At 28.9% G+C, this 25,604-nt stretch overlaps 3 protein-coding genes and 1 long non-coding RNA gene across 13 annotated transcripts; 3 read left to right on the top strand and 1 right to left on the bottom strand.

Annotated features, from left to right (window-relative positions):
• Positions 1-57: 57 nt before the first annotated feature.
• On the top strand, positions 58-1,739 carry nmd (no mitochondrial derivative). The gene is made up of 3 exons (XM_027340763.2): positions 58-339; positions 470-771; positions 833-1,739. Exons 1-3 carry the CDS (start codon positions 196-198, stop codon positions 1,485-1,487), a joined length of 1,101 nt encoding a protein of 366 aa, XP_027196564.1. The 5' UTR covers positions 58-195; the 3' UTR covers positions 1,488-1,739.
• A 200-nt stretch (positions 1,740-1,939) lies between these two features.
• LOC142645453 (uncharacterized) lies at positions 1,940-9,674 on the bottom strand. 3 transcript variants are annotated; one of them, XR_012846586.1, is made up of 5 exons: positions 9,531-9,674; positions 8,705-9,314; positions 6,827-6,849; positions 2,492-2,660; positions 1,940-2,437 (listed from the first exon to the last, which is right to left on the bottom strand). It is a non-coding gene; the product is annotated as an uncharacterized LOC142645453 (long non-coding RNA). The 3 variants fall into 3 exon arrangements; XR_012846585.1 differs by lacking the exon at positions 6,827-6,849; XR_012846584.1 differs by lacking the exons at positions 6,827-6,849; positions 8,705-9,314; positions 9,531-9,674 and having other exon boundaries at positions 2,492-6,814.
• A 224-nt stretch (positions 9,675-9,898) lies between these two features.
• rdx (BTB/POZ and MATH domain-containing protein rdx) lies at positions 9,899-17,893 on the top strand. Of its 2 annotated transcripts, none has more exons than XM_027340761.2 (6): positions 9,899-10,056; positions 14,172-14,983; positions 15,061-15,188; positions 15,258-15,614; positions 15,677-15,819; positions 15,995-17,893. In XM_027340761.2, the coding sequence occupies exons 2-6, from the start codon at positions 14,596-14,598 to the stop codon at positions 16,137-16,139; spliced, it is 1,161 nt and encodes a 386-aa protein (XP_027196562.1). In that variant the 5' UTR covers positions 9,899-10,056; positions 14,172-14,595; the 3' UTR covers positions 16,140-17,893. The 2 variants fall into 2 exon arrangements, with proteins under 2 accessions (XP_027196562.1, XP_027196561.1); XM_027340760.2 differs by having other exon boundaries at positions 15,977-17,893.
• A 524-nt stretch (positions 17,894-18,417) lies between these two features.
• Positions 18,418-25,565, top strand: LOC113791053 (phosphatidylinositol 4-phosphate 5-kinase type-1 alpha-like). Of its 7 annotated transcripts, none has more exons than XR_012846583.1 (11): positions 18,423-19,333; positions 19,412-19,500; positions 19,671-20,249; positions 20,334-20,917; positions 21,011-21,231; positions 21,552-21,620; positions 22,004-22,150; positions 22,318-22,564; positions 22,749-22,921; positions 22,988-23,317; positions 24,449-25,565. XR_012846583.1 is itself a non-coding variant. In XM_075821663.1 (11 exons), exons 1-11 carry the CDS (start codon positions 19,186-19,188, stop codon positions 24,458-24,460), a joined length of 2,424 nt encoding a protein of 807 aa, XP_075677778.1. In that variant the 5' UTR covers positions 18,423-19,185; the 3' UTR covers positions 24,461-25,565. The 7 variants fall into 7 exon arrangements, 6 of the variants coding, with proteins under 6 accessions (XP_075677781.1, XP_075677778.1, XP_075677776.1 ...); XM_075821663.1 differs by having other exon boundaries at positions 22,988-23,142; XM_075821661.1 differs by lacking the exon at positions 24,449-25,565 and adding an exon at positions 23,831-24,382 and having other exon boundaries at positions 22,988-23,145.
• Positions 25,566-25,604: the final 39 nt, after the last annotated feature.

Below are 25,604 nucleotides of genomic sequence, written 5' to 3'. Positions count from 1 at the left end.
CAAAGTGAACTCACATGATCATTCGCAAAAACATTCGAAACGCATGAAAATCATTTGCTCCATTGCAATGTTTTGCAATTACAATTTATCATTTTTTTTCATTTGACCCTTTTTTTGTAATTAATTTGATTGTTATAAATCCATAAAATAACGATATTTGTATATTTTTTTTGTTGAAAACATTAATATCATTTGATGGAGGATTCATCATTACGACGAGAATTGGCCATTGCCGTCCTTCGTGTTGGTTTAATCGCAGCTGCATCATATCTGACCGTTAAATGGATGATCAATGCCATCGATCCGACAAGAAAACAAAAATCAAAAGCCAAAGAAAAGGTAAATGAAAGAAAATAATGATTATTTACATTGGTCATGTTTAAATTATTGTAATTAAATTCTATCTGATTATATATCGTTGTTTTTTTGTCCTTGTCTTTGTTTGGTATTTTTTTCTTCATTTTTTTAGGCGGAAAAAACCTTACAAAAAATTGGTATATCATCATATAAAAATGTACTAACTGAATATGAATTAACAATAGCATCACAGTTAATAAACCCTGAAGAATTGGACATAACTTGGAATGATATTGCCGGTTTAGATGAAATTATTGATGAATTACAAACTACGGTCATATTGCCATTGAAAGTACCGAATTTAACAATTTATTCCAAATTACATGAACCACCAAAAGGTGTTCTACTATATGGGCCACCCGGTGTAGGAAAAACAATGGTAGCCAAAGCTACAGCTAAAGAAGCTGGTGCAAGGTACACTTAATGTTAATTGTATTAATTCGTTATTAATGGTTTTTTTCGTCATATAAAATAGATTCATCAATTTAGACATATCAGCATTGACTGATAAATGGTATGGAGAATCACAAAAATTAGCAGCCGCAGTATTCACCTTGGCAATCAAAATACAACCTTGTATCATCTTCATTGATGAGATTGATTCGTTTCTACGTAAACGTGAAACACATGATCATGAAGCTACATCAATGATGAAGGCACAATTTATGATACTTTGGGATGGCCTTATTTCTAATAATAATTGTTCGGTAATTGTTATGGGTGCAACAAATCGTCCGAGTGATGTTGACTACGCAATACGAAGACGTATGCCGGCTACTTTCCGCATTGGTCTGCCTAATCTTGATCAAAGGCAACAAATATTGAAGCTAATATTATCGAAAGAATCGCTTGATGATAATGTTGATCTTGAAACATTGGCCAAACAATGTGATACATTTAGTGGTTCTGATCTAAAAGAATTATGTCGACTTTCAGCAATGATACGCATAAAAGAATTATCAAATTCATGTTCTAATCAAATTGATCATACAAATGTTGATCAATTTATGTTAAATTTACGTCCAATCAAAATGAACGATTTCATGATGGCATTGGAAAAAATGAAACGAACTAAGAATAATGTACTTTTAAATGGTTCGGAATTTTTAGACAATTTAACCTATGATTGAAAATAATTTTGTCATATAAATTCTATCATCATCATAATCATCTTAATATATTGTTTATTGAAAAACATCTTAGTATGGCAGCAACAGAAAAAAATTGTTCGTTTTTTTTTCTTTGTTGAAAAAAATCATGTCAACAGAAAGAAATCACTTTTTTTTCTCATATTGTAACCCGTTATTATTATTATTATTCATTATAAATAGTCTTAATTTTTTTTTGGAAAGTATTATTTATTAAGATCATTTTGGCATTGATTTTTTGTTCTTGTTTTTTAAAAAAATATGACACAATTATTATGATTGTTTGGGCGCGAAATAATTTTCAATGATCCATTATAATATTCATCGTTTTCAATTTACATATATATAATTACTAATGTGTAAGTGTGAAAACAACAAAAAGAAAAGGATACAAAATGCGCATACATTGCAATGAACCCGATTGATGGTGGGGATGATGGTGGTGAAAAAAATAGTTTTATTTGAAAATTGATGAAAATCTTTTAGATTTTCATGTCCGGTTGATGATGATATTTCGATCTTTGATCCTTTGTGGAAAAAAAGGGGTGCGTTTTGCCATTGATTGTGATTGATTGATTGATCAATTTTAGTTAGTTTTTTTTTGTTGCCCCTCAAATATTTATATATTTATTTTCACACGATATCGATAATCGAAAATAATATCAATTTGTCATTATCATCGAATGATGATGAATGGGAGATGTTGATCATTGAAATTGATGGCCAGAATGACATTGAAATTTTTCTTTTCTACAAATAAATGTTTGATTAATTTATTGATTGCAAATGTTGTTATTGTTGTTTGTCGAGAATGTGATGATCAACATGGCCATGACATTGACGATTTCCAAAATATCATTTTTGTTTCGTTTGTTTTGTTTCCCATACTCAATCCCAAGAATCATCAGTCTCATCATTTTCGAAATCTGGTTCTATCCGGAAACAAAATTGATCAAATTTTTTTCATTATTGATCTTTGAACCTACTTGAAGAGTGAATGTTTATCTTTATCTTTTTCAAAAAATTTTCCATTTCATTTGATCTTGAAATGTGAATTTTTTAAACATTTGAAACAAACAAAAAAAATTGCCATGTTTATAGATTTTTACGTTCCACCATTGTTTTGTTTCTCATTTTTTTTGTTTTGTTTGGTTGCTGTTGATGATAAATTGCAAATTTTTCTCTTGTTGGAAGCAACAAAAAGATTTTCGTTCCAAAAGAATTGTTTTGTTTTTTTTTTTGGAAAAAAGAGAAAAATAACAGCAGCAATAACACAAGACAACGACAATGTCAATGAAGGATTGTCATTGAAAAAAAAATAATATTTGTCGATATTATTTATTATAGACATTTTTAAACAAGCAACAAATGTTGATCATAATGATGTTGAAATGTTGATCATCAACAACATCATATAAAAATTTTAGTTGAACTTGATCTTGGCGATTGTCGAAGGACATTGTCGACGACATTAAATCAAATCATTACAAATACAGACAAAGAAAGAGAGAGATACACAAGGAGAGAAACAGTCGCCAAATGTACTTGATTTTTTCTTTTCCACCAACAACAAATAAATATGTTCAATGGTAATCAATCTAAACATTCATTCATTATCTTCAATTTTTTTTTCTACCAATGATGAAAAAAAAGATTTTTCAATTGTAAACGATAATGTTCAATGGTAAATGGAATAAAATGAAATTTCACTCATTCATTCTTTTATACGAACACAAGGATTGAGTAGTGGATTTTTTTTTGCATTGTTTTTTTTGTTTCGTTTTGTATATTTAACACAAATTAAAACCAAAAATTCAATTAATGAAACACAATGATTTTTGAATGAATGAAGGAAATGAAATTTTATTCGAAATCGAATCGAAGGAAGTATTTTTGTTTTCCAAAGAAAAAAAATATTCGATAATCGATTATTTCGTTCATCTAATCATCGATTCGAATCAATAATGATCTTTGTTCTTTCAAAATGACAGGATAATGTTATTTTTGTAACAATTTTTTTTCTTTCTTGATCTTTTGAAAGATATCCAGCCGAAAAAAAAACGAGAACATTTTATTGTCAGTTAGTATTGTATGTCATGGACCTCATTTTTTTTGCATTCAATTTTGAAAAAAGTTCAACTTTAAGAAGAAAAGAAAAGAAAAGAAAAGAGTTCGATCTGGTTAAGGATGGAGAATTCTCTCTCTCTCTCTCATTTATTCATGTTTTGAGATGCTTTATTGTGTTGTGTGTTTGATGTGATCACGATTATGCAGCAACAGAAACCATTTTTGTTTTGGTGATCATGATGATGATTATGGTAGCTCTATACACAAATAAAATTTTTGGTGAGAGAATGCGAACAACAACAACAACCAAAAACAACAAAAAGATTGGTTGACCACCTTAAATAAAAATAATCATCATCATCATCATGATGTTTATCGGGTCAAGCCGGTCATTTTAAATAATAATGGTCATTATAAATAAATGAATTTGGATGATGATGATGTTCAATAAATTTGTTAAATTTATTGGTGCTGTTCATTTTGCTCTTTTTGGTTAATCAACAAAACACACCAGATAATTATTATCGGGTAACTAATTGGCCTCATTAATCAATCGATGTGACTATCAATAGATCGATAGGATCGATCTATCTATCTTAATCGACCATCACCACACATCATCAATCGTATTGCAAAAAAAAAGAAAAAGAAAAGAAAAAATCATTCAACCGGAATATTGAGAGAAAGAAATTTTTCATCATCAAAATCATCATCATCATTCTCTATACATCTTTTCTTATCGAATGGCAAACATAAAAATAGCTTCCTTGTTTTTTTTTTTTTTTGGTTCATTAGGCTTCTATCTATTCTTCATATTTTGATTGATCATAAAATACTTTTTTTCCCCGGTAATTCTTCTTGTCGAAAGGGTCAAGATAAATTATCTTTTTTTTTCTTGAAAAAAAGGAACCAAATGAATAAGTATGAATTTTTCTGGTTAATCGATTTTTTGTTGTTGTTTTGTCTCGGATTAATTAATCATAATTTATCAATCATCTTTTCATTAAAACATTTAAGACTAATTTTTCATTTTCCCGAATGATGATGATGATCAAAAATGACAGCAACCAGCAACAACAGCAACAATCCTTGGGACATGTCTTTTTTTTCGGTCAATTTTTCAAATCACATCATTCGGGCGTCATAAGGTTTCATTTTATTTCATTTTTCAATTTTTCTCATTCAGGAAAAAAAAAGATCTTGAAGCCATCATATAGGATCTTTGATCTTATTTCTGATTGATTGTTTTATTCATTCCAGTTTTTTTATTCACTTTGTTTTTTTCCTATCTTTGATGGTCAAACTGATTTCGTTTTGAATGTTTGATGTCAACATTGAACACCATTCCATCTCTCTCTTTCTCTCTTCCACACACACACATAGAATATTTCACAGAATGCTCCCCAAAACAAAACCACAGCGCAATACCGGAATCAATTTTCAAATTGGTTTTTTCTTTCACTGTTGTTTATTCAATCAATCGGTCGTTACACTATATTCCATATCGGGATTGTTTACGAATAGGGGGGAGGATAATAATTTAGCAACCAAAAAATCATTTTACTATTTCAACAACAATTGTCACTCATAATTTTGGCTATTTTGCACATCCTCTTTTCACACACAATTCGATTCTTTGATCAAACAAAAGCAAAATCAAATGAATTTCTTTAAACTACAGAATTTCAATGTGAAAATATATGGAATTTGAATTGTTTGTTTCTGTTGTCATCGTTGTCGTCGTCGTTGCCTAGCTAATCAATTTTCTTGTGTTCTAAATAATTTTGTTTTGTTTTTTAATTTATTTATTTTTATTTCTTAATGTTTTTTTTGTTTTGTTTTTTGTTGCACACCTGGATTTCTCACACAGTGGCTCTCTCTCTCATTCACTCACTAACTTCTATTCGTCGATTATTTGTGTTTGTATGTCATGATGATGATGATCTAAATTTCTAAATTTTCTTTCATTACATTGTTATAGATATTTTTGTTTTCACAACCACCATCATCATCATCATGGAGCATTCTATTTTCTGACCACATTTATTCATTTTTTTTCTATATATCAATCTTTCCAAGCCAAAGGTGATGGTGTTCCAAATTTTTTTCTTTGCTAATCAAATCGTCATTTTCTTTCACAAAAAAGAGTTGATTTTTGAATGATTAAAAAAAGAGTGATTTCATCATTTATGAATTTTAAATCGGAAAATCCAGAAAAAAACCGAAATTTGAAAGTTTTGTTCATTGAAGTTTTTTTTTACTGATCGGCTCGGTTTGTTTATCATTTTTTTGGTTGCTTATTATTGATTGCAATTTGTAAATATTTTGTTGATCAAAATAAAAAAAATTGATCCTTGATCAATTTGATGTCTATAGATTGCTTTGTTGTTTCATTTTTGGCATATAATCATCGGAAAATAAATATTAAAAAAAAAAAATCTTAAACAAATTTTTTTGATGTCAGTGGAAAAGTATACCAAAACTAAATCATCATCATCATCATCATAAGAAGTAGTAAATAAATCTGTGTTGAGATGTGTCCCAGAAAAAAAAATAAGAAGAAAAAAAAATTGGCTCACGAAAATCCCAATTTCTCTTCAAAGATTTATTTTTGATTAATTTTTTTTCTCTTTCTCTCTCTCTCGCTATTGTATTGAAATATTTCTTTCTTTGAAATGATTCATTGATTTTATATCGATCATAAATCAATGAATCATATTTTTTTAAAAAATAAACTATTTCGATTTATTTAGGACTACAAATTGGAATCGAAATTAAGATATAAGAGATATTCGAATTCGAACTTTTCTATTTGGGTGTGTTCGAATTTGAATCAAATGAACGAATATATCGCGATACAATCGAGGTCGTCATCGATATTTGATTCAATAATTTTTTCGTTTTGCATTTGAAATTGAAAGATACTAATAATAAAAAAAATTATTCAGATATTTTTTTTACCCGGTGATGATTATGGTGATGATTAGGATGATGGTCACACACACACACACAAACAAACAAGACAAACAAACAGAAACACAAGATGAATTGAATGATAATCAAGGAAATAAAATCATTGAAATAATAGAGACAGAGACAGAGAGGGAGAAAAAGATGGTAAACGATATTGGTGATAGGGTAATTTCAATGATGGTAGTTTTGTAATGTTAGATATAGAAAAAAAAAGGTGAATGAATGAATGAATAGATAGTTAGTTAGTGAGTAAAAGAAATGATGATCCTGTTTTTTCTTACCTGTTCACATTCTGGTTATTCTTCTGTTTTACAATAAAAAAAGGAGTTTTTATTTATAAATAAAAAAATGTTTGAATTGAATTTTGAAATTATCATTGAACCTATCATCATCATCATTATGATTATCATGATGATGATCATCATCATCATCATTAACAGGTCGAATAGTAGTTAGATTTTGTACCTGTCATCGACTGTCATTCGGTTATCAACAACAAAAAAAAATTGTAGTAGTGGTAAATCATTCTGTCATTTAAAGGTTGCTTTTTTTTTCTTCATTTACTTCCTGACAACGGAAAATAAACTACCCTTCGAACCATCACCACCAACACATTATTTTTTTTCGGTTAATAATTTTACATTAAATAAAAATATGAAAAAATTCAAGTTTTCATTTCCTAAAATGATGAAAACAAAAACAACAAAATGCTTCCTGTATTCTACCTATCTGAATGCTGCTGCTGTTTGACATGTTTGTCATTCGATTCTATTCATTCTCAACAAGAATAAATAGACATTTTTAATAGATTTTCTTTCATCCTTTTTTTTGTTCAACTAATACCCAAATCAAATTTGATCAATTTTCGGTAAAGAATATTCTCTATATATGTGCAGAATACATTAACAGGAATTATACTCGGTAACTAATTAATTCTGTGTTGCTAATAAACACACACAAACAACAAATTAAATGTCCTCGACATTTTTCTCTCTCTCACTCTTTCACCATATATCTCTCTTGTTTATATTGGGCCATGGCTATAAACATAAACATTATCATCATCATCATCACTATGATCAATGTTTCATTATAAATATACAAATTTAATGAATGAATGAATCAAACAAAACAAAAAAACTGAACTAAAATGAATTTATAAGCTTTATAATAATAGCAAATATTTTTCCCCTTTTATTTATTTCAAACATTAGGTCAACAACATTATCATTGTTATTCATGGATCTATGAATGAATGAAAAACTGATATAAAAATAAAATTAGACCGGGTCAAACATATAAATATAGACACCACACACACACACACATATACTCACTTCATCATTATCATCTTTCTCTCTTGCTTTAATGTACCAAAAAAAAAAAAAAAAAAAAAAATGACAATAGATATCATAACAATCAATCTGTCACCTATTTCTACATAGGATAGATGACAGATAAAAATTACCTTTTTGGAACGACAACAACAAAAACATATGATGAACCTTGAACCTTATCTTTGTTGTTGTTGTTGGAGAGAGAGAGACCATATATATGAATGCAGGATCGATCGATCCATAAATTTGACCTTAATTGTAAAATTTGTTTCGTTTTTTTTTGGGTCGGGGTCAAAGCAAGAAGCAAAGAGAGACAGAGAGAGAGCAAGGACATTATTTTCAATGGTAGGGTATCAGGGTATTTTGGATTCACATTTGGTTTATACACGGAAGATAATTTTTCATTCTTTTGTTAACGAAACAAAGATTGAAATGACCTCGGATAGATTTGGGTGTGAACCCGGGTTAAGGTTTTGTTTATGTTTTTTTTTTCCATTCTATTTTGAGGTAAAAATATTTTATCATCATTCATTGAATTGAATTGAATTTTATTCAAAAATTAATTTGGTTTCAAAATTTTTTTTTCTCTCTCTTTTGCCGTTCTTTCTGGAAAAAAAATGTTAATCACACACACGAATATGGGGGTGGAATGTGTTGATGTTATTATTGTCGAAATCCTAATTTTATTTTAAATATCTCAACCTCGATAGCCTTTCATACACACACACACACACACACACGAACGCATATTGAGCATATCAACTATATGCGTTTAAATGTTGTTGTCGTTGTTTCGATCGAAAAAAAATAGAACAAACAAACCCGAATGATGATGATGATGATGATGATGAAGTTGATGTGTTTATGATCTCTCTATCTTCAACAACAACAAGGGAAAAAAAAAGAACGGGATGAGTTAAGATGATGCGAAATGAGTTGATGAACCAAATTAAGTAAAAAAGAAAAAAAAAGATTTTCTTGCCTAAAATAATATTATGAATGATGAATGGCATCAATTTTTTTTCTTGAATTGAAAAACGAAAAGAAAAGAATGGATGAATGAATTGAAGAAACAAAAAAAATCGATGTTATGACCTAAGATTAGCCGTTTTGGCTAGTTTGGATCGAAATAGTGGATTCGAATTCGAATGTTTCGAAATATGTTCGAATTTTTTTTGTTACGTTTATGTTTTTGATTTGATAAAGTTTAAATTCTTGTGATGATGATAATTTCAATATTTTGAAACAAAGTCTATTTTTTTTAATTTTCTTTTCAAAACAAACGAAAGAACGAATGATGGTGACAATATCTAGTTCAGGGATTTTCTCTTTGTAAATTTTATTTATTTATTTATTTTCATTCTATTTATTTTCCAATATTGAGGTTGATGATAATGATGGCAAACAACAACAAAAAAAAGATGGCTTAGTCCTTTTTTTTCATTCGATTTGACCGAATTATTTATTTATTTTGATTCAATTGAAATATAATTAAATAAATGAAATGAAAAAAAATGGATAATTAGATAATATGACAATTTGTAAATGATCAACAAGTAGCTTTTTTGAAAAGGGTTAACAACAAAAAATTGTATACAATTGAAAAAAACTGATGATTTCAGATAATTAAATATTACAATTAGCTTACGATTCTTTGACCGGATTGGAATTTTTTTTTCAAAATTAAATATCGATAAATTTTTCGATTATAAACAAAACGAGAAATGAAAAAAAAATAGTAGAATTCGATAGTGAAGAACAACACTATCGCGATAGTAAAAAGGCAACTAGCTATTAGTTTTGGTAGTGGTATCAATTTCTGTGCAGCGATTTTTTCTCTCAAGCAAAAAAGAAAACTTGCTCATTCGTGTGCGTGTGGTCTTTTCGATATCATTTTTGCTGTGATATTCGATACATTTTCGTTTCATTTACAATTTGGCTGTCGATGGTGAACTGTGTTTTTTTTTCGTTCGTTCGTTCGTTTGTTTTTTCTATTTGTTGCTGCTTGTTAACCTTTTTTCTTTTTTTGTCTTCAAAATAAATCATTTCACAATTATCGCACGTTTTTATCGTGTTTGAAAATATCATTGATTAAAGCTACTTGATTCGATTGTCATCGTTAGAAAAACAAAAATCAAATCATCATTTTTGTGAAGAAAAAGAATAGAATTCTGGTAAGTTTTTTATTTGGTTTACTCAACCAAAAAATGATTCCATGTGAAAACTTTACTTTTCGTCACTGTTTTTTTTAAATGTATTTGTTTTGTTCATCACACAATATATATAAAAATATCGTCAAGGTTGTCGACAGGTGTGTGTTTGTGTATCTATGTAAATGTAAATTCCATATACCTCGAGAGTGGCAAAAAAAATCGACCATTTTTTTTGAAAAAAAAATGTTGATGATGACGACAATTAATGATTGAAAAATTCAATCAAAAATAGAGACTTTGTGTGTGTGTGATTATCATCAGTATCTGATTCTCTTTCATCATCATCATCATTGTGCGTTTTGTGGAACTTTTTATTTGTGCGTTTTTTTTTTCGAACGTTTTGTGTCGGAAGAATGTGTTCGAATTTTTGGTTTCGAATGTTCGAATTCATTCGATTTGTTTGTTTATGATTTTTTTTTGTTTTTTGAAAATAGTTCTTGATAGTCGTCATACTTGTAATTTCGTGGTTGCCTACCATTTGATTTTTACCATCAGCATCATCATCAACATCACTATCAATCATTGACATCATCCTTGTGTTTTGTGATTGATTTTTGATGATCATTCAACAATAATCAGAATGATACCGATTATCAATGATCAATAAATTTTTGTTTGTTTGTGTGTTTTAAGCTTATTGATTGTTTGTCTTTATTGTTCTTTACTCGTTTACTTTTAATTTTGATGACGATGAAAATTTTTGTTCCATTTCTTTGTTGTTAATTGTTTTTTGTTTCGAAGTAGATGAATGATGAAGGTTGAAAAAAAATATCAAGGTTTTTTTTTGTTCTTGGCTGCCTGGTTTTTTGTTGTTGTTGTATATGTTTGATTCTAATTCGATTCGAATCATTTGCTCATCTGTTACGTTTTAGTTTTTTTTTGCTTTTTGGTATTTTGTTTTTGTTTTTTGTCTCGACGATGAATGCATGCGTCGTTTTTTTTTCTTCTTTGTATTCTAATCATCTGTCGTCATAAATGACATTCGTCATTTAAAAAAAAGCGAACTATAATCTTTCTGACTGATGAAGAGCTAATAAATATTGTTGTTTTTCTATCAACCAAAAAAAAAAAAAATTCAAATGATAAACCTAGATGACAAGGTCGAGGTGTTAGTGTTTTGGTTGATTGTGTAGGTCGGTCGGTTTATCTATGATTACTATAACTATTATCATACCGAAAAGTAATGATATCAATTGTTGCAAATTTTTTTTATTTCATTTTAAATTTGTCATTGTTTATGTACTACGTATCATTTACACACCTATACGTACACAGGATTTAAATGTACTTATTTGACATTGATGTTTTGAAACTATTTCAACCCTTTTCATATATTAAACTTTGATAATTATCTGATTTTATATGATAAGGAAATTCCAAACATTTTTTTTTTGTTTTGCTTTGTTCTTTCTAAATTGATTTGTACACAAATGTAGTTGATAATAATTTCAATAAATAAGAGAAAAAATAATTCAAGGTTTTTTTCTGCTTATGTAAAATATATGTCCTGGATTCGTTTCACATTTCCACCGTAATTATTGTGATCGATTCTTCCAATCGAATTTAGAACATTTATTGAACATTTGTCGAGACATCCCAAAATATTATGAATCGATCATCAACAATCAAAGTAATGAACAAATTGGGATCGCCGCTCTGAATTTTTTGTTGTTTGTTGTCTATAGTATTTATTAGGATATAGAGGAGATAGGCCATGTGCTCTACACAAACGACATGACCTCATTAGTCATTACGTATGTAATATTTAAGTATGCATGTAGATGCGGTGTTTGTGTATGTTTGTGTGAATTATTGGGGACATGTTCTCTTTTGTTGTTCGCTTTTTTTTTCGATGATTTTTTTTTTTTTGATATATAAAGTTTGTTGTTTTGATAATGATGAGAGAACATATGAAAAACTATCATACATTGAAAAAAAAATAACTAAAGCATAGGCCACTTACGACACCCGATAGATAGATGGATATATTTGATAGATAATATAGAAAATAAAGGTCCAAAGTGCCCTGACCTCAACCTCAATGTCGACACATTTGGATTTTTATTTTTTTAAATAAAAAAAAGAACGATGATGTGAATGGCAATGACGACGAGGTGTGTGGACTGACTGTTTTTTTTCTTCAATTCATTCATTCATTCGTCTTTTTTTTCATTGTTGAGCAATTTCTGCCAAAATAAATGGCAGGGGCTATCTGTTTTTTTTTAAATTTTCGTTTTGGATAATTTTTTTTTGCTTTCGATTTGTACCTTGACCTCATCATCCTCCTTATCCTGTTCATTTTTTTTGTGGGGGGTTTATTTCTGAATGATTTTTAACAAAGAAAGGTTATCTCTCAGTTTTGTTCGTTTTTTTGAGTGAGATTGGGTTCAATCCAGAAATTTTTAAATATTATAATTCTTTCGATCTTTATATAGAAAATGTGAAGAAGATAAAGTTCAGTTGAGTTCATTTCTTGTGTATTAATGCATAATAATAAAGAGAGAGAGAAAGAAACCAGAGCATCAAACTATTTAGATACACAAACAACATCAAGAATAAATGATATATGGGGTTTTGATGTGTTTGTGTGTGATGCTATGGTGGATGTTCAAATAACGATGATGATGAGAACATTCAACTTTAGGTCTCCTCTATGATGATGAGGGTGATGAGCAGTTTGGTTGGTTGGTTGGTTCATTTTGTAGATTGACCGGATCCAACCATTGTAGAAGAAAAGAATGTCGTCTGCATTGCATCTATTTTTTTTCCATTGCTTCATTGTTTTATTCTTCAAACAAACATTCGAAAGTGTCATGCCCTTTTTTTGTTTTTGTTTGATCTTATAAAAATTCCATAGTGGTGGTGGTGGTGGTTAGTTCTGTTGTTGAATTCTGGTTCTGAATTCTTTTATCGGATAATGTCGATGACTTTTTATGATTTTGGAAAGAGAGGTAGAAAAATTCTTTATCTCTAAATCATCTATTGAGAATGTAGAATTTCATTTTGAAAATTTGATTCTTCTTAGTAATTTAAAATCCTGTTCTGTTCTTAAGTCTTTTGTTTGATCAATTTTTTTTAAATGATGCAGTGGCGCTGGTATTTTTTTAAAAAATGGTTTGATGTCCTCGAGTTCACCTTTGACAGTTGGAGTATTATCGCTTGTTTGCTTGTGAACAAAAAAAAACCTGCACTACTAAATGCTTTGTGTTCAGCCTGATTTGAATCAATAATGATGATGATCAGTGTCCTCGAATATGGTCTTTTTGGGCAAAAATATTATTTACTGATGGCTTAAATATATGCGCGCGCTTAAAGTTTTTTTGATTTCTTTTCTTTTTCTCTCAATTTTCCTTCAAAAAAAATTCGATCTTGCTCATTACACACAACCGACAAACTTACACACACGATATATTGATGTGTTGACCTCTTCGGGGGCCATTTCATCGTCATCATCATCATCATCATCAACATCAAAATCATTTTCATGAATTTCGCCCAATCCAATGTGAATTGTATTGTATTGTATTTGGTATACCATATAACTATAGTTGTTAAGCTGAATGAATGAAAGAATGAAAGAAAAGAAAACAGAAGGCCATTTGGATAAAAAAAAATAGGAGTAGTAACAGCGAAGAATGATATTAAAAATAGCAGTAGCATTTATTAAGGATACATGTTTTTTGAGTGATGTCGAGGTCGAATGAGGATTTTTCTGTAAAAACACATAAATGGTATATGAGTAGTAGTTGTAGTGGTGAATGGTGAGAGATGGGGGCAAAAAATTGATGAGGGAGCAAAAAAAATTATCCTTAACTTATGAATGGTGAATTGAATCAATTTTTGCGCTCAATAGTCGACAGCAACATTTTTATTTTAGCCAATTTGAGCTTTTGATTCAAAAAACGACGACGTCTGGCTGGCTGTCTTTTGCTATTCCATTTTTATTTGTCTCTTTTTTTTCTGTGTGCATATAAAACATTGAATGAATTTGATTTTTTTTAGATTAATAATAGAAATATGTTCTTATTTTTTGTCATTTCTTTCTCTTTTTCTTCATCATTGATTGGTGTATGTAGAACAAATTGATCCATCATCATCGATATTTCTGTTTCTCTCTTCAAATAACAATAATCAAAAGAAGAAGAAAAAAAAATTAATCATCATCAATTTTTTGTGCTAATTTTATATCTACTGAACACACATAAACAACACACGCATATATTGATCCAAATCATCTGTTATTTTTTTTGTGTGTGTGTTCAGTAGATTGTTTTTTCTAGCCTGAATTCTACCTCTAAAGTGATTTACAAATAAAGAAGAATTTTCCATTGGAAACAAGATTATCCATAATTTCGTAAATTTGAAATTTTTCAAATAAATTATCTTATAAAAACATCAAAAACGGAAGCCTCTTCGGGAAGCAGTATTGGTGGTGGTGGCGCCGGCGGAAGTAATGGTGCGGCTGGTTGCGGAATAAATAGTTCGATTGGATCGAATAGTATGAGCTCTAGTAGCAGTAGTAATAATAATGCCTCAACGGCATCAAGAGCGCCATCGCCACCACCAAATTCTGAAACGAATTCACCGGTGGCCGAAAGCTGGTGCTACACACAAGTCAAAGTGATCAAATTCTCATACATGTGGACAATCAATAATTTTAGCTTTTGTCGTGAAGAAATGGGCGAAGTGTTAAAATCATCAACATTTTCTGCCGGCACCAATGATAAACTTAAATGGTGTTTACGTGTCAATCCAAAAGGATTGGATGAAGAAAGTAAAGATTATCTTTCATTATATTTATTACTAGTCTCATGTAATAAAACCGAAGTTCGAGCAAAATTTAAATTTTCAATACTTAATGCCAAACGTGAAGAAACCAAAGCGATGGGTTCGTATATAATTTAATTTATTTATAAAAATATATTTTACTGATTTGGATTTTTGTTGAATCATGAAAAATTATAGAAAGTCAGCGTGCATATCGTTTTGTCCAAGGAAAAGATTGGGGTTTTAAAAAATTTATTCGTCGAGATTTTTTACTAGACGAAGCAAACGGGTTATTACCAGATGATAAGCTAACGCTATATTGTGAAGTAATTTTACCATTTTTCATTTTTTTATTGATCTAATTTTTAAAAAATCTTATTTATCTTGATTAATAGGTTAGCGTCGTAGCTGATTCTGTCAACATATCCGGACAAAGTAATTCGATACAATTCAAAGTACCTGAATGTAGTCTATCGGATGATCTATCACAATTGTTCGAAAGTCAAAAATTTAGTGATGTAATATTGTGTGTGAATAAGAAAGAATTCTATGCCCATAAAGCTATTTTAGCGGCAAGATCACCAGTATTTGCCGCAATGTTTCAACATGATCTTGCAGAGAAGAAACAAAACAGGGTTGACATTACTGATATGGAACCCGAAGTTTTAAGAGAAATGTTGAGATTTATTTATACGGGCAAAGCACCAGCATTGGATAAACTTGATGCCGATCTTTTAGCGGCTGCTGATAAAGTATGTTTTGATAGTTTAATGAATTTTACTTATTCTTGTTATTTATTATCATTGATGAACAGTATGATCTCGAAAGATTGAAAGTAATGTGTGAAGAATCACTTTGTTCGAATTTATCCGTCGAAACGGCAGCCGATGTTCTTGTTCTTGCAGATATGCATAGCGCTAGCCAACTGAAAGCTTATGTCATCGAATTTATTAATACGTAAGTTGATTTCTTTTTTATTTGTTCATTGGCAATCCATATCCCTATTCCAATGTTTCGATTCATTCATTTTAATGCATTGAGACATTAATTTCCTATAAATTTTTTCTATGTGCTTTTAATCGTTTTGAATATTCTCTTGATTAATGATCAAAAGTTTTGCTAATAACAATAGCCATGCTACGGACATAATGGAAACAACTGGTTGGAAAAATATGATACAACGGCAGCCACATTTAATTGCTGAAACATTTAAGGCATTGGTCACACAACAGATGCCACCAATGGGTCCACCAAGAAAACGTGTCAAACAAACATGAAATAACATTGACGAATAATAACCAACCGATCAACTTTATATGTGTGTGTATGTGTATGTGTCTACCTGTCATTGTATGTCCACTCTCAACAATCATAGCTCGACAAAATCATCATTATCTCAACAACAACAAAATCGACACCACTACCCAATATCATAATTATACCGAAATCCAGTCCAATCAATTCACATTCGGTCATTCTCACTTGTTCAGCCATCATCATCAAAGTTGTCGCCAGCCAATATGAATTTTACAGTGATTCTTTTTAACCAATTACATCGAGAAAGATGAAAAATTTTTTTTTTTGCTTCGGTCATGAACTTGTTGTTTGACCATCATCAAATCATTAAGCCAGTACCTTTTCTCATTTAATCTTTAGCCGCCTCTTTTTTTCTATTTAGCTCTCTATAAATATATCTTTAATTAATTAATTTTTTTTTGATGTAAATAACTTTTTTTTTGTTTCAATGTCCCAACACACCTACCTACATACATACATTAATTATCGCTAGGATACCCTATTCCCATACAAACACACATTCATAACACTAGGAATTTCTATTTGATAATTATCCTATTTGATTCTAATATGTAAATTTATTAATGGTATACTCTTTCTCTTTCTCTCTCATAATATTTATCTATGTATTGATGTTCACATTTGTTTGGATGGGGAAGGGAAGATATGATGATTGTAATTGTTGTTGTGTTCATTAGTATTATCATCATCAACATTAGTATTATCTGAAAGAATTTGTGGTTTGAAGATCTGTCATCAGCAACACATCCAACCAACCCCCACCACCACCATCATCAAACAAAGACATCATCGAATCAATTGATGAATGAGTGATGAATAGAAGAAGAAAATCGAAAGAGAGATAGTGAAGAAAAGATTTGATTTGTTTCAATCTCAACAAAATGCAATATTTAAATGAATTTTTTTTCCAAATTATCAACACAACAAATCATTCATATGAATGATGTTCATCATCAAAAAACTCGAATCGAGTTTAAATTGTCCCAAATCATTGTTTTTTTTTAAATTATAAACACAAATACACACACACAAAAGAAGAAATTTTATTTTGTCTTAACCTAATCATCATCATCATCATCAATGATCATCATTATGGAAAAAAACAATATGAATCAGTTTTCCAATCTTGTCAATTCTTGACCTTTAAAATTTTTTTTCTTGGCTTTTGATTCTTGATCTTATCACACATAATCAAGTTTTTTTTTCTGTTTTGCCGGGCATTCTGCCTGGTATATATGTCATATAAAAGCCTTCCCTTTTAACCCCCATCAATTTTTTGTTTGTTTGATTTTTTTCCCCATTTTGATTTCAGATTTTTTGTTCTTCACACAAAAGTATTATATCATTTTTTTTTGTGGTGATTTTTTTCCAACAACATCAACATCAACAACAACAAAACAGATCTCTTTTTTTCTTGATTCAATTTTTTTTTTAATTTTGTAAAGTTTTTTGTTTCTTTTATTTTACATCATTGATTGACCACAAAAGTACATAAAATACACTTGTAAACCACCCACACACACAAGACGATTGCTGAAACTTTTCATTCATTTTTCTCTCTTTCGATTTTTTTTTCTCTTTCTTTTCAATTCACTTCATTCTCATTCTTATTCATCATCATCAACAACAACATCGCTATTTTGATTAAATTAAACACAACTTTTTTTCTTTTGTTTTTTTTTCGATGAATTAAAAAATCATTATTTGTATTTAATTAATTTAAGAAGGAATTACTGTGAAAATTCACAAATGACGTATTGATTCGGGGATATATTTTTAGCATCGATAATAATGGGAAGCGGGGTTGGTAGATTTTTTTTTCAATTTCAATTTGGAAAAGTAATTTCTCGGGCCACACATGCTCGACGGCACGGACAAGACACCACATTTCACAAGGGTAAAAATTATCGAATTAAAAAAAAGGAAAAAGATTCGTCATTCGAAATCTATATGTTGGACATTTATTATCAACGACAACGACGTCGACGCAATTCTGAAATTCTTGGTTTATATGAATTTTTCGATCGTTTTTTATTTCTCTTTTCGTTCAGTGGATTCATTTCATTTTTGTTTGTACAATTATATGGTAATGTGCAACCAAAAACTAACAAACTTCTATAGCATTTTGCTTAAATCTTTGAAATGAATTTTTCTGTTTGTTTTGTTTGTTTTCATCAAGAAATAGTAAATTCGTGAACCGGAAGAGGGCGCTATCGAATAATCTTGAATGAGAAAAAAAAAGAGTCTGTGTTATTATTTGGTGTGTATCAAAATCACCTCCTTGTTCATTTTTTTTGTATTATTCGTTTTGATTTTGATTTTGATTTTAAAAAAACAAATCTTATTTCAAATCTTATTCTATTTCGTCCATCAATTTACAGTGTGCGTGTGTAAATCTATCTCAAACAAAACAGGATAGGATCGAAAGAAATTTGTGTGGGAAGCGAAAAAACGTAAACAATATCTCAAGTGAATCAGGCTCAAATTGTCATTCGTTTTGTTGTTGTTGTTGTTTTCTATCGGTCAATTTCAGGAAGATAAACAATCTTAATTTTCGAAAATAACAAGAATAATATTTTTTTCGGGAAAATTTCGCTTTCAATTTGATTATTCCGGTTTCCTTTCAATGATTGTGGATTGAAGAAATCATCAATTTTGTTTCCCTTGCCAATTGATAATTGAATTCTTATGGTTTTGACATTTTCATCAAATTGATTAATCAATTGATTGATTGATCATCATTCACCAATCATCATCACCATTATCGTAATTATCATCAATCGCCATTATCAATCCAATCCTTTCTTTGATTAAAGCAATAATATTATCAATCAGCTGATAATGTAAATGATTGTAAATTTCCTACAAAAAGAAACAAGCAATATCCTTTTTATAAAACACGAAACACTGCAAAAAAAAATCTCATCTCTCAAAAAATAATTTCAATCAATGAATGTGGATTATTTCATTTGTTGATCGTTTTTAAATGGTTGTTTGGTTGAATGAATGAAGAAAATGTCAACAACATTGATTGAACAAGATATAAATAAACAAAACAAATCAATTGATGATGTTTCTACAAATGATCAACAACAACAACAACAACAACGACGATCATCATCATCATCATTACATTGTCGTCAATCGAATGATGGTAAAATTATAATTTTTAATTAAAAAAAATAAATTAAAATTTCTTATCATTTTTTTTCATAATATTTAAATTTTATAGCTACATCAATTAAAGATGATAGTCATCATAGTAAATTATCATTATCATCATCATCATTATCAAAGAAAAAGAAACCACCACCATTACAAGTATGTATGAATTGGATGATTTGAATGAATAAGAGATTTTGAAAACAGGAAAACAAAAATTTGGAAACAAAATTATAAAATTTTAGGGATAACATTAGATGAATTCTGGATTCTTGTTTAGTTTTTTTTATTTACGGAATATGGTTTTTTTATGTTTTTGTTTGTTATAGATTATGGATAATAGTAATGTACCATTATCTGGTGGTCGTGGCAGTATCGATGATCCAAAAACACCCAATACACCTGGTCCATTATCGGCTGAATCAAAATTACGTAAACAATTGGAAAAAGAACGAAAAATTGGTCATCGAAGAGTGGATGAAGAAGGACAAGTTACATATAAAAAATTTCCAACCACACAGATTATGGGATCAATACAATTAGGTATTGGTCATACTGTCGGTTCATTAGCATCAAAACCAGAACGTGATTTATTAATGAAAGATTTTATGGAAATTGAATTAGTACAATTTAATAAAGAAGGTTCACAAACAACACCGGCTCATCATTATAGTGATTTTAAATTTAAAGTATATGCACCGATTGCTTTTCGTTATTTTCGTGATCTATTCGGTATACAACCGGATGATTATCTATTATCATTATGTAATGAACCATTACGTGAACTATCAAATCCTGGTGCTTCAGGCAGTGTTTTCTATCTAACATTTGATGATAATTTTATTATTAAAACTGTTCAACATAAAGAAGCAGAATTTCTACTTAAATTATTACCCGGATATTATATGGTATGTTTTGCTGTTGTTGTTGTTATTATTATTGATGTTTTTTTTCTCGTTCTTTAATTCCAAATAATAAATATATCATTATAGAATCTGAATCAAAATCCACGTACATTACTGCCAAAATTTTTTGGACAATATTGTTATATTTGTGGTGGAAAAAATGTTCGTTTTGTTGTTATGAATAATCTATTGCCAAGTTATGTTAAAATGCATCAAAAATATGATCTAAAAGGTTCAACATATAAACGTAAAGCAAATAAATATGAACGACAAAAAACATCACCAACATATAAAGATTTAGATTTTATTGATCATCATCCTGAAGGCATATATCTTGAAGTTGATACATATAATGCATTGATTAAAACAATGCAACGTGATTGTCGTGTATTGGAAAGTTTTAAAATAATGGATTATTCACTTTTGGTTGGTGTACATAATCTTGATCAATCGGCCAAAGAAAAAGAAGAACGTTATCGTGCTCAAGCTGAACAAGCAGCATTAGAATTATGTAAAAATTCAGATACAAATCAATTGGATAATATCAATCAAAAACAATCATGTCTTGTGAGGCAAAAATCAACGAATAAACAGCGAATAGCTGCATTTTCCACTGCATTGGAATCGATACAAGCCGAAATCGATCCTATCGATCAAGAAGAGGATATTCCGTATGTTCATTTTTTTAATATTAAAAAAAAATATTAAAAGAGAGAATTTATTTTTGAAAACAATTTTTTTTTTTAAACAATCATTCAATTCAGACCGGGTGGAATACCAGCCCGAAATTCACAAGGCGAACGTTTATTATTATATGTCGGTATTATTGATATTTTACAAAGTTATCGTTTAAGAAAAAAATTAGAACATACATGGAAATCAGTATTACATGATGGTGATACAATTTCAGTACATAGGCCCGGTTTTTATGCTCAACGTTTTCATGATTTTATGAGTACAAAAGTATTTCGAAAAATTCCATCACGTAAGTTATACTTACTTTTTTCTTTTTTTCGAAAAAATTGATTCTTTTTTTCTATTATTAAATTCATTGATATCATAAACTTTCGCACACTTTTCAATTCACATAATCGACATAACTTTTATTCTTTTCTCTTTCTTTTTCAAATGTTTTTTTTTCTTCTTTTCGTTTTTTTCCCACATTAACAAACCTTTTAATGCTTCCTAACCAAAAAAAAAAATCAATTTTTTTTATTATTACAAAATCACTACTTATCCACTGTTCTACTGCTACTTTCGAAACCAAAATTTAAAAAAAACTTTAAACCAAATAAAATCCATCAGTCGATTTGCCCGAAATCAAAGGTCAACATCGAAAATTTCGTAATTTGGTTACAAGTTACATAGGTCTCGGTATGTTGTTTGTTTGTTCCTATGTTTTTTTTTCTTTTCTGTTTTGTCATTTTTTTGATTTGTTGTTCTGTGGAATGTTTGATAATATTTTCTTCTTCTTCTTTCTCTCTCTTTCTCTAATTTTGTTTGTTTATGATTATTGATGATCGTATGGTTGTTATCATGTTGTTCGTTTTCGACATTTTATAATTTAATCCTTTCTTTGTCATTTCCAATTTCGTTTTCATTCATTCATTCATTGCGACCAATGTCAATTTATTTCCTTGAAACACAAAAACAAAACAAATTCCAATTGCATCTTGATATTCATCGAATTCCTGTATTTTGCGATCTTTCCTGCATTCTTTTCAAAATTCTTTTACCATAAAAAAATAACTGAATAGCACTGAATAAACCATCCAATAAACGACCACCAATAATCACCGCCAATCATAATAATACTAGTCAAATGTTAAATAATAATCAAACATCTTCTATTACTAATAATAATAATGATAATAATATTCACGAAAAATCTTACTCGGTTATCGGTGAGAATTTTCTGTTTTTTTCACTTTTTTTCACTAATTGCTCGATTAGTTTTGGAATTTTTAAATTTAAAATTCTTTCTTTTTTTAAATTGAAATGTTTTTTTCCCGGTTCATATTGATTAATTAATTGATTTTATTTTGATACAATTCCTTACTTATAAAAACAGGTATGACACAACCGAAAACGAATCATAATAAACCGCCAATACAATCATCAAATACAAATGTTAATACAAATTCACAACCAAATTCAATTCGTTATAGTTTTAGCAGTGGTATTGATAATTCAAATAAATATCTTAAAACTGCTGTTATTAAACAGACTGTTAATAAACAACAATCAATAATACAAAGTGTGATCCAAAAACAACAATTACAACAACAACAACAACAACAATTTATTAATGATCAGAAGTAGGTTGGTTTAATGTTTCGAATATTTCATTATTATTTTAATCATTCAAATTTATCATATCAATGATTCAAAAATGATTGAACATTTTTTTGTTTTTTGGCTTTTTCGGTTTTTCATTTTTGGTTCGATCATTGATTGATATGAAATCTTTATTATTTATTTTTATTATTTATTATAAATTAGTCATCCGGAATATGAATCAACGGTAAATAGTTCTGGTTCATTTGCATCATCCGGTCTGGGTAGTAGTACACTTCGTAGCAATATTACATGGACACCACCGCATAGTATTGGTACGGCAACACCAACACATACTGAAGGAACACCATCATTGACTGAATCAAGTGAAAGTGAATGTAAATTTTTTGATTTTTTAATTTTAAAATTTCGATGAAATTAATTTTTTTTTCTCATTAATATAGATTATCCAACAACACCGATACGAATGTTACGTCATAAAATGAATCATCATAATCAATCATCAAATCATTCACGTTCGATAAAAAATGAACAAAATATTGATGATAATTTGAATATTGATGATAAGAATGTAGATGAAGAAGAAGAAGAAGAAGAAGTGGTATGTACAATCATTCAACAACAACAATAACCAACAACACCAATCATCAAATGGCTTTTAACCTGTGACTTTTATTCCTACAACAACAACAAGAATGATAAGATCCGGTTGTGAAATATGACAACCATAAATTAAACGAAATGCCATTGAATAAATTAAGGAAGAAGAATCTGTATTGCGCTTAATTACTTATCATATTCTTGAAAGTTCAATATTCTTGAACTTTCATTGTTTTATTTTCTGTCTTTCTATATGTGTGTCTGCGTGTGTTTGTTTGTATTTAATTGTCTTTCATTTTATTTTATCAATCTTTTTCTCTTCAAAAATTTCCACTTTATCCATCGCACATCACAAACGACCAATACAACCATTTTTTTCCTTTTTGTCTTATCATATTAATAATTTTCATTATTATTATTATTAAAAAAAACGTAAAAGGAACCGAATCTTAAATTCCGTATGTGAATTATTTGTTTTTTAATCTGAATGCTTTTCTCAACTAGCAATAGAATGACAGATTCTTGTTTTGTTTGTTTTAGTTGTTGTTGTCGTTATTTTCCATTTTTTTTAATTAACAAATAATTTTTTTTTCATTTATATTCAATGTTGATGATTGTCTCTAATTATTATTTTCATTTCTTTTCTATTGTCTTTGTCTTTTCCGTTGTTTTTTGTCCAATTTAAGAATTCAACAAATCAACCATTAATTGATTATATTACATCAACAACATTACAACGTGCAATGACACCGATACTATCGACCATTACTGAAGATTGATCGGAATTATTATTTGCATTTCCACAATGGGAAATGAATAATATTTTTCATTCACAACTGTTGGACCACATTCATTCTTTATCTGTGTGTGTTTTTTTCCTGAAATTTTTTTTCTAGTTGAAAATTTTAAATCGATAAAATTCGTGATAATTCATCATCATTATTATTGTCATCATTGTTGTTGTTGTTGTCTTTAATTGTTCAAATATCATCATTTTTACTAGAAACTATTCACTGAAAATTGAATTTCCTTCATTATTTGTAAATTAATTCTAATTGAAAAGCAATGATCTTTAATTTCCATGTATTTTACTTGTTTGTCTGTTTTTTTTGTTTCCAGTTCCTATTTATGTTTGATGTTTGTTTTTCTTTTCCTTTTTTCTTACAAAAAAATCATTCGAAATAACATAAGCGAATATCATTTACATTCAGCACAAAATACACAATCATTAATTATAAAATTAACAACAAAAAAATCAATTCTAATTCCCTTTTTCATTTTCTTCCTATTTTTTTTAAAAAAAGACTCGATTATGATGATGATTGATGTATATTCAAAGCGACCGAGAAAAAAACCTCCTGAACCAAATCCCTTTCTTACCCAAGACTGAAACAAAAAAAAAACAAAAGCCATCAATGAGTGCAGCTATGATGAATTATGACAACAACAACAACAACAAATCATCACTATTTTCAAGCAATAAATTCAAAAGCCAAAAATTCATTTTTTTTCTTATGACATTGTTGTGTGTGTGTGACAAAGGTGATATTTGTAAAATTTAAACACACAACAACTACAGCAACATTAAAGTTTTTATTCCGAAATTTTTATTTGAAAAACAACACAAAAATTCTTAGAAATTCTTATCCTTATGATAATGATGATGATTCACACAATCAATAATTCTCAATGACAAATGTATTGTCGTCATCATTTATTATCACAAAACAAAATAAAACAAACAAACAAACTGAAATCAAATTCTATTCTAATTGACGATATTCACAGTCGTCATATTCTGCCAAAATGAAGAAATTCATTAGAAATTCAACCACAGAAAAAACACACACACCCACCCACCCACAATCAAACCGTAACCACCAAAAAATACATACCCGCTACTATATTTTAAAAAACAACAACAAAAAACACTTATGACGCCAATCATATACTGTAAAATGATAGCCGAATACACACAAAAAAAACCACAACCAAAGATGTTTTTTTCTTTTTTTGTTCTTCACATTTTATTTTCCTTGTCAAAAACGATCATGTTTTTTTTATTAGTTACGTCGAACGAACGAATGTCGTTCGCGTGTTCCCATAAATATGCGTATTGGTAACAACAAAACAAAAAAAGTTCAGTATTCATCTAAAAAAAACACTTATCCAATCACGAGTTATTCTGATTTTCATTTTGTTTTTCAGAGATAAATTACTTTACTTTTCCATCTTCTGCTGCCATCGTTATCGATTGAGAAAAGCTTATTATTATTAAATAATTATTGGAATTAATTTTGTTTGAAAACTTTTTTTTAATGATAACAAAAATGTATTTGTTGTTGTTTACAAGGAAACATTTATAGTTTGTGTGTGTGTGTTCAATGTCATCAAAATTGATTGATGCGGAAATTGAGTAGATTTAGGAAGAAAAAAAGCGGAATATAAATTAGAGAAATG

Source organism: Dermatophagoides pteronyssinus, unplaced genomic scaffold (assembly GCF_027571235.1).
Source record: "Dermatophagoides pteronyssinus isolate colony J.1.1.1.1 unplaced genomic scaffold, Derpt_VIB-CSIC_2022.12 sq0012, whole genome shotgun sequence".
Classification (NCBI taxonomy): domain Eukaryota; kingdom Metazoa; phylum Arthropoda; class Arachnida; order Sarcoptiformes; family Pyroglyphidae; genus Dermatophagoides; species Dermatophagoides pteronyssinus.
Note: the sequence above shows the minus strand (reverse complement) of the source record. Positions and strands in the feature narration are given on the sequence as shown.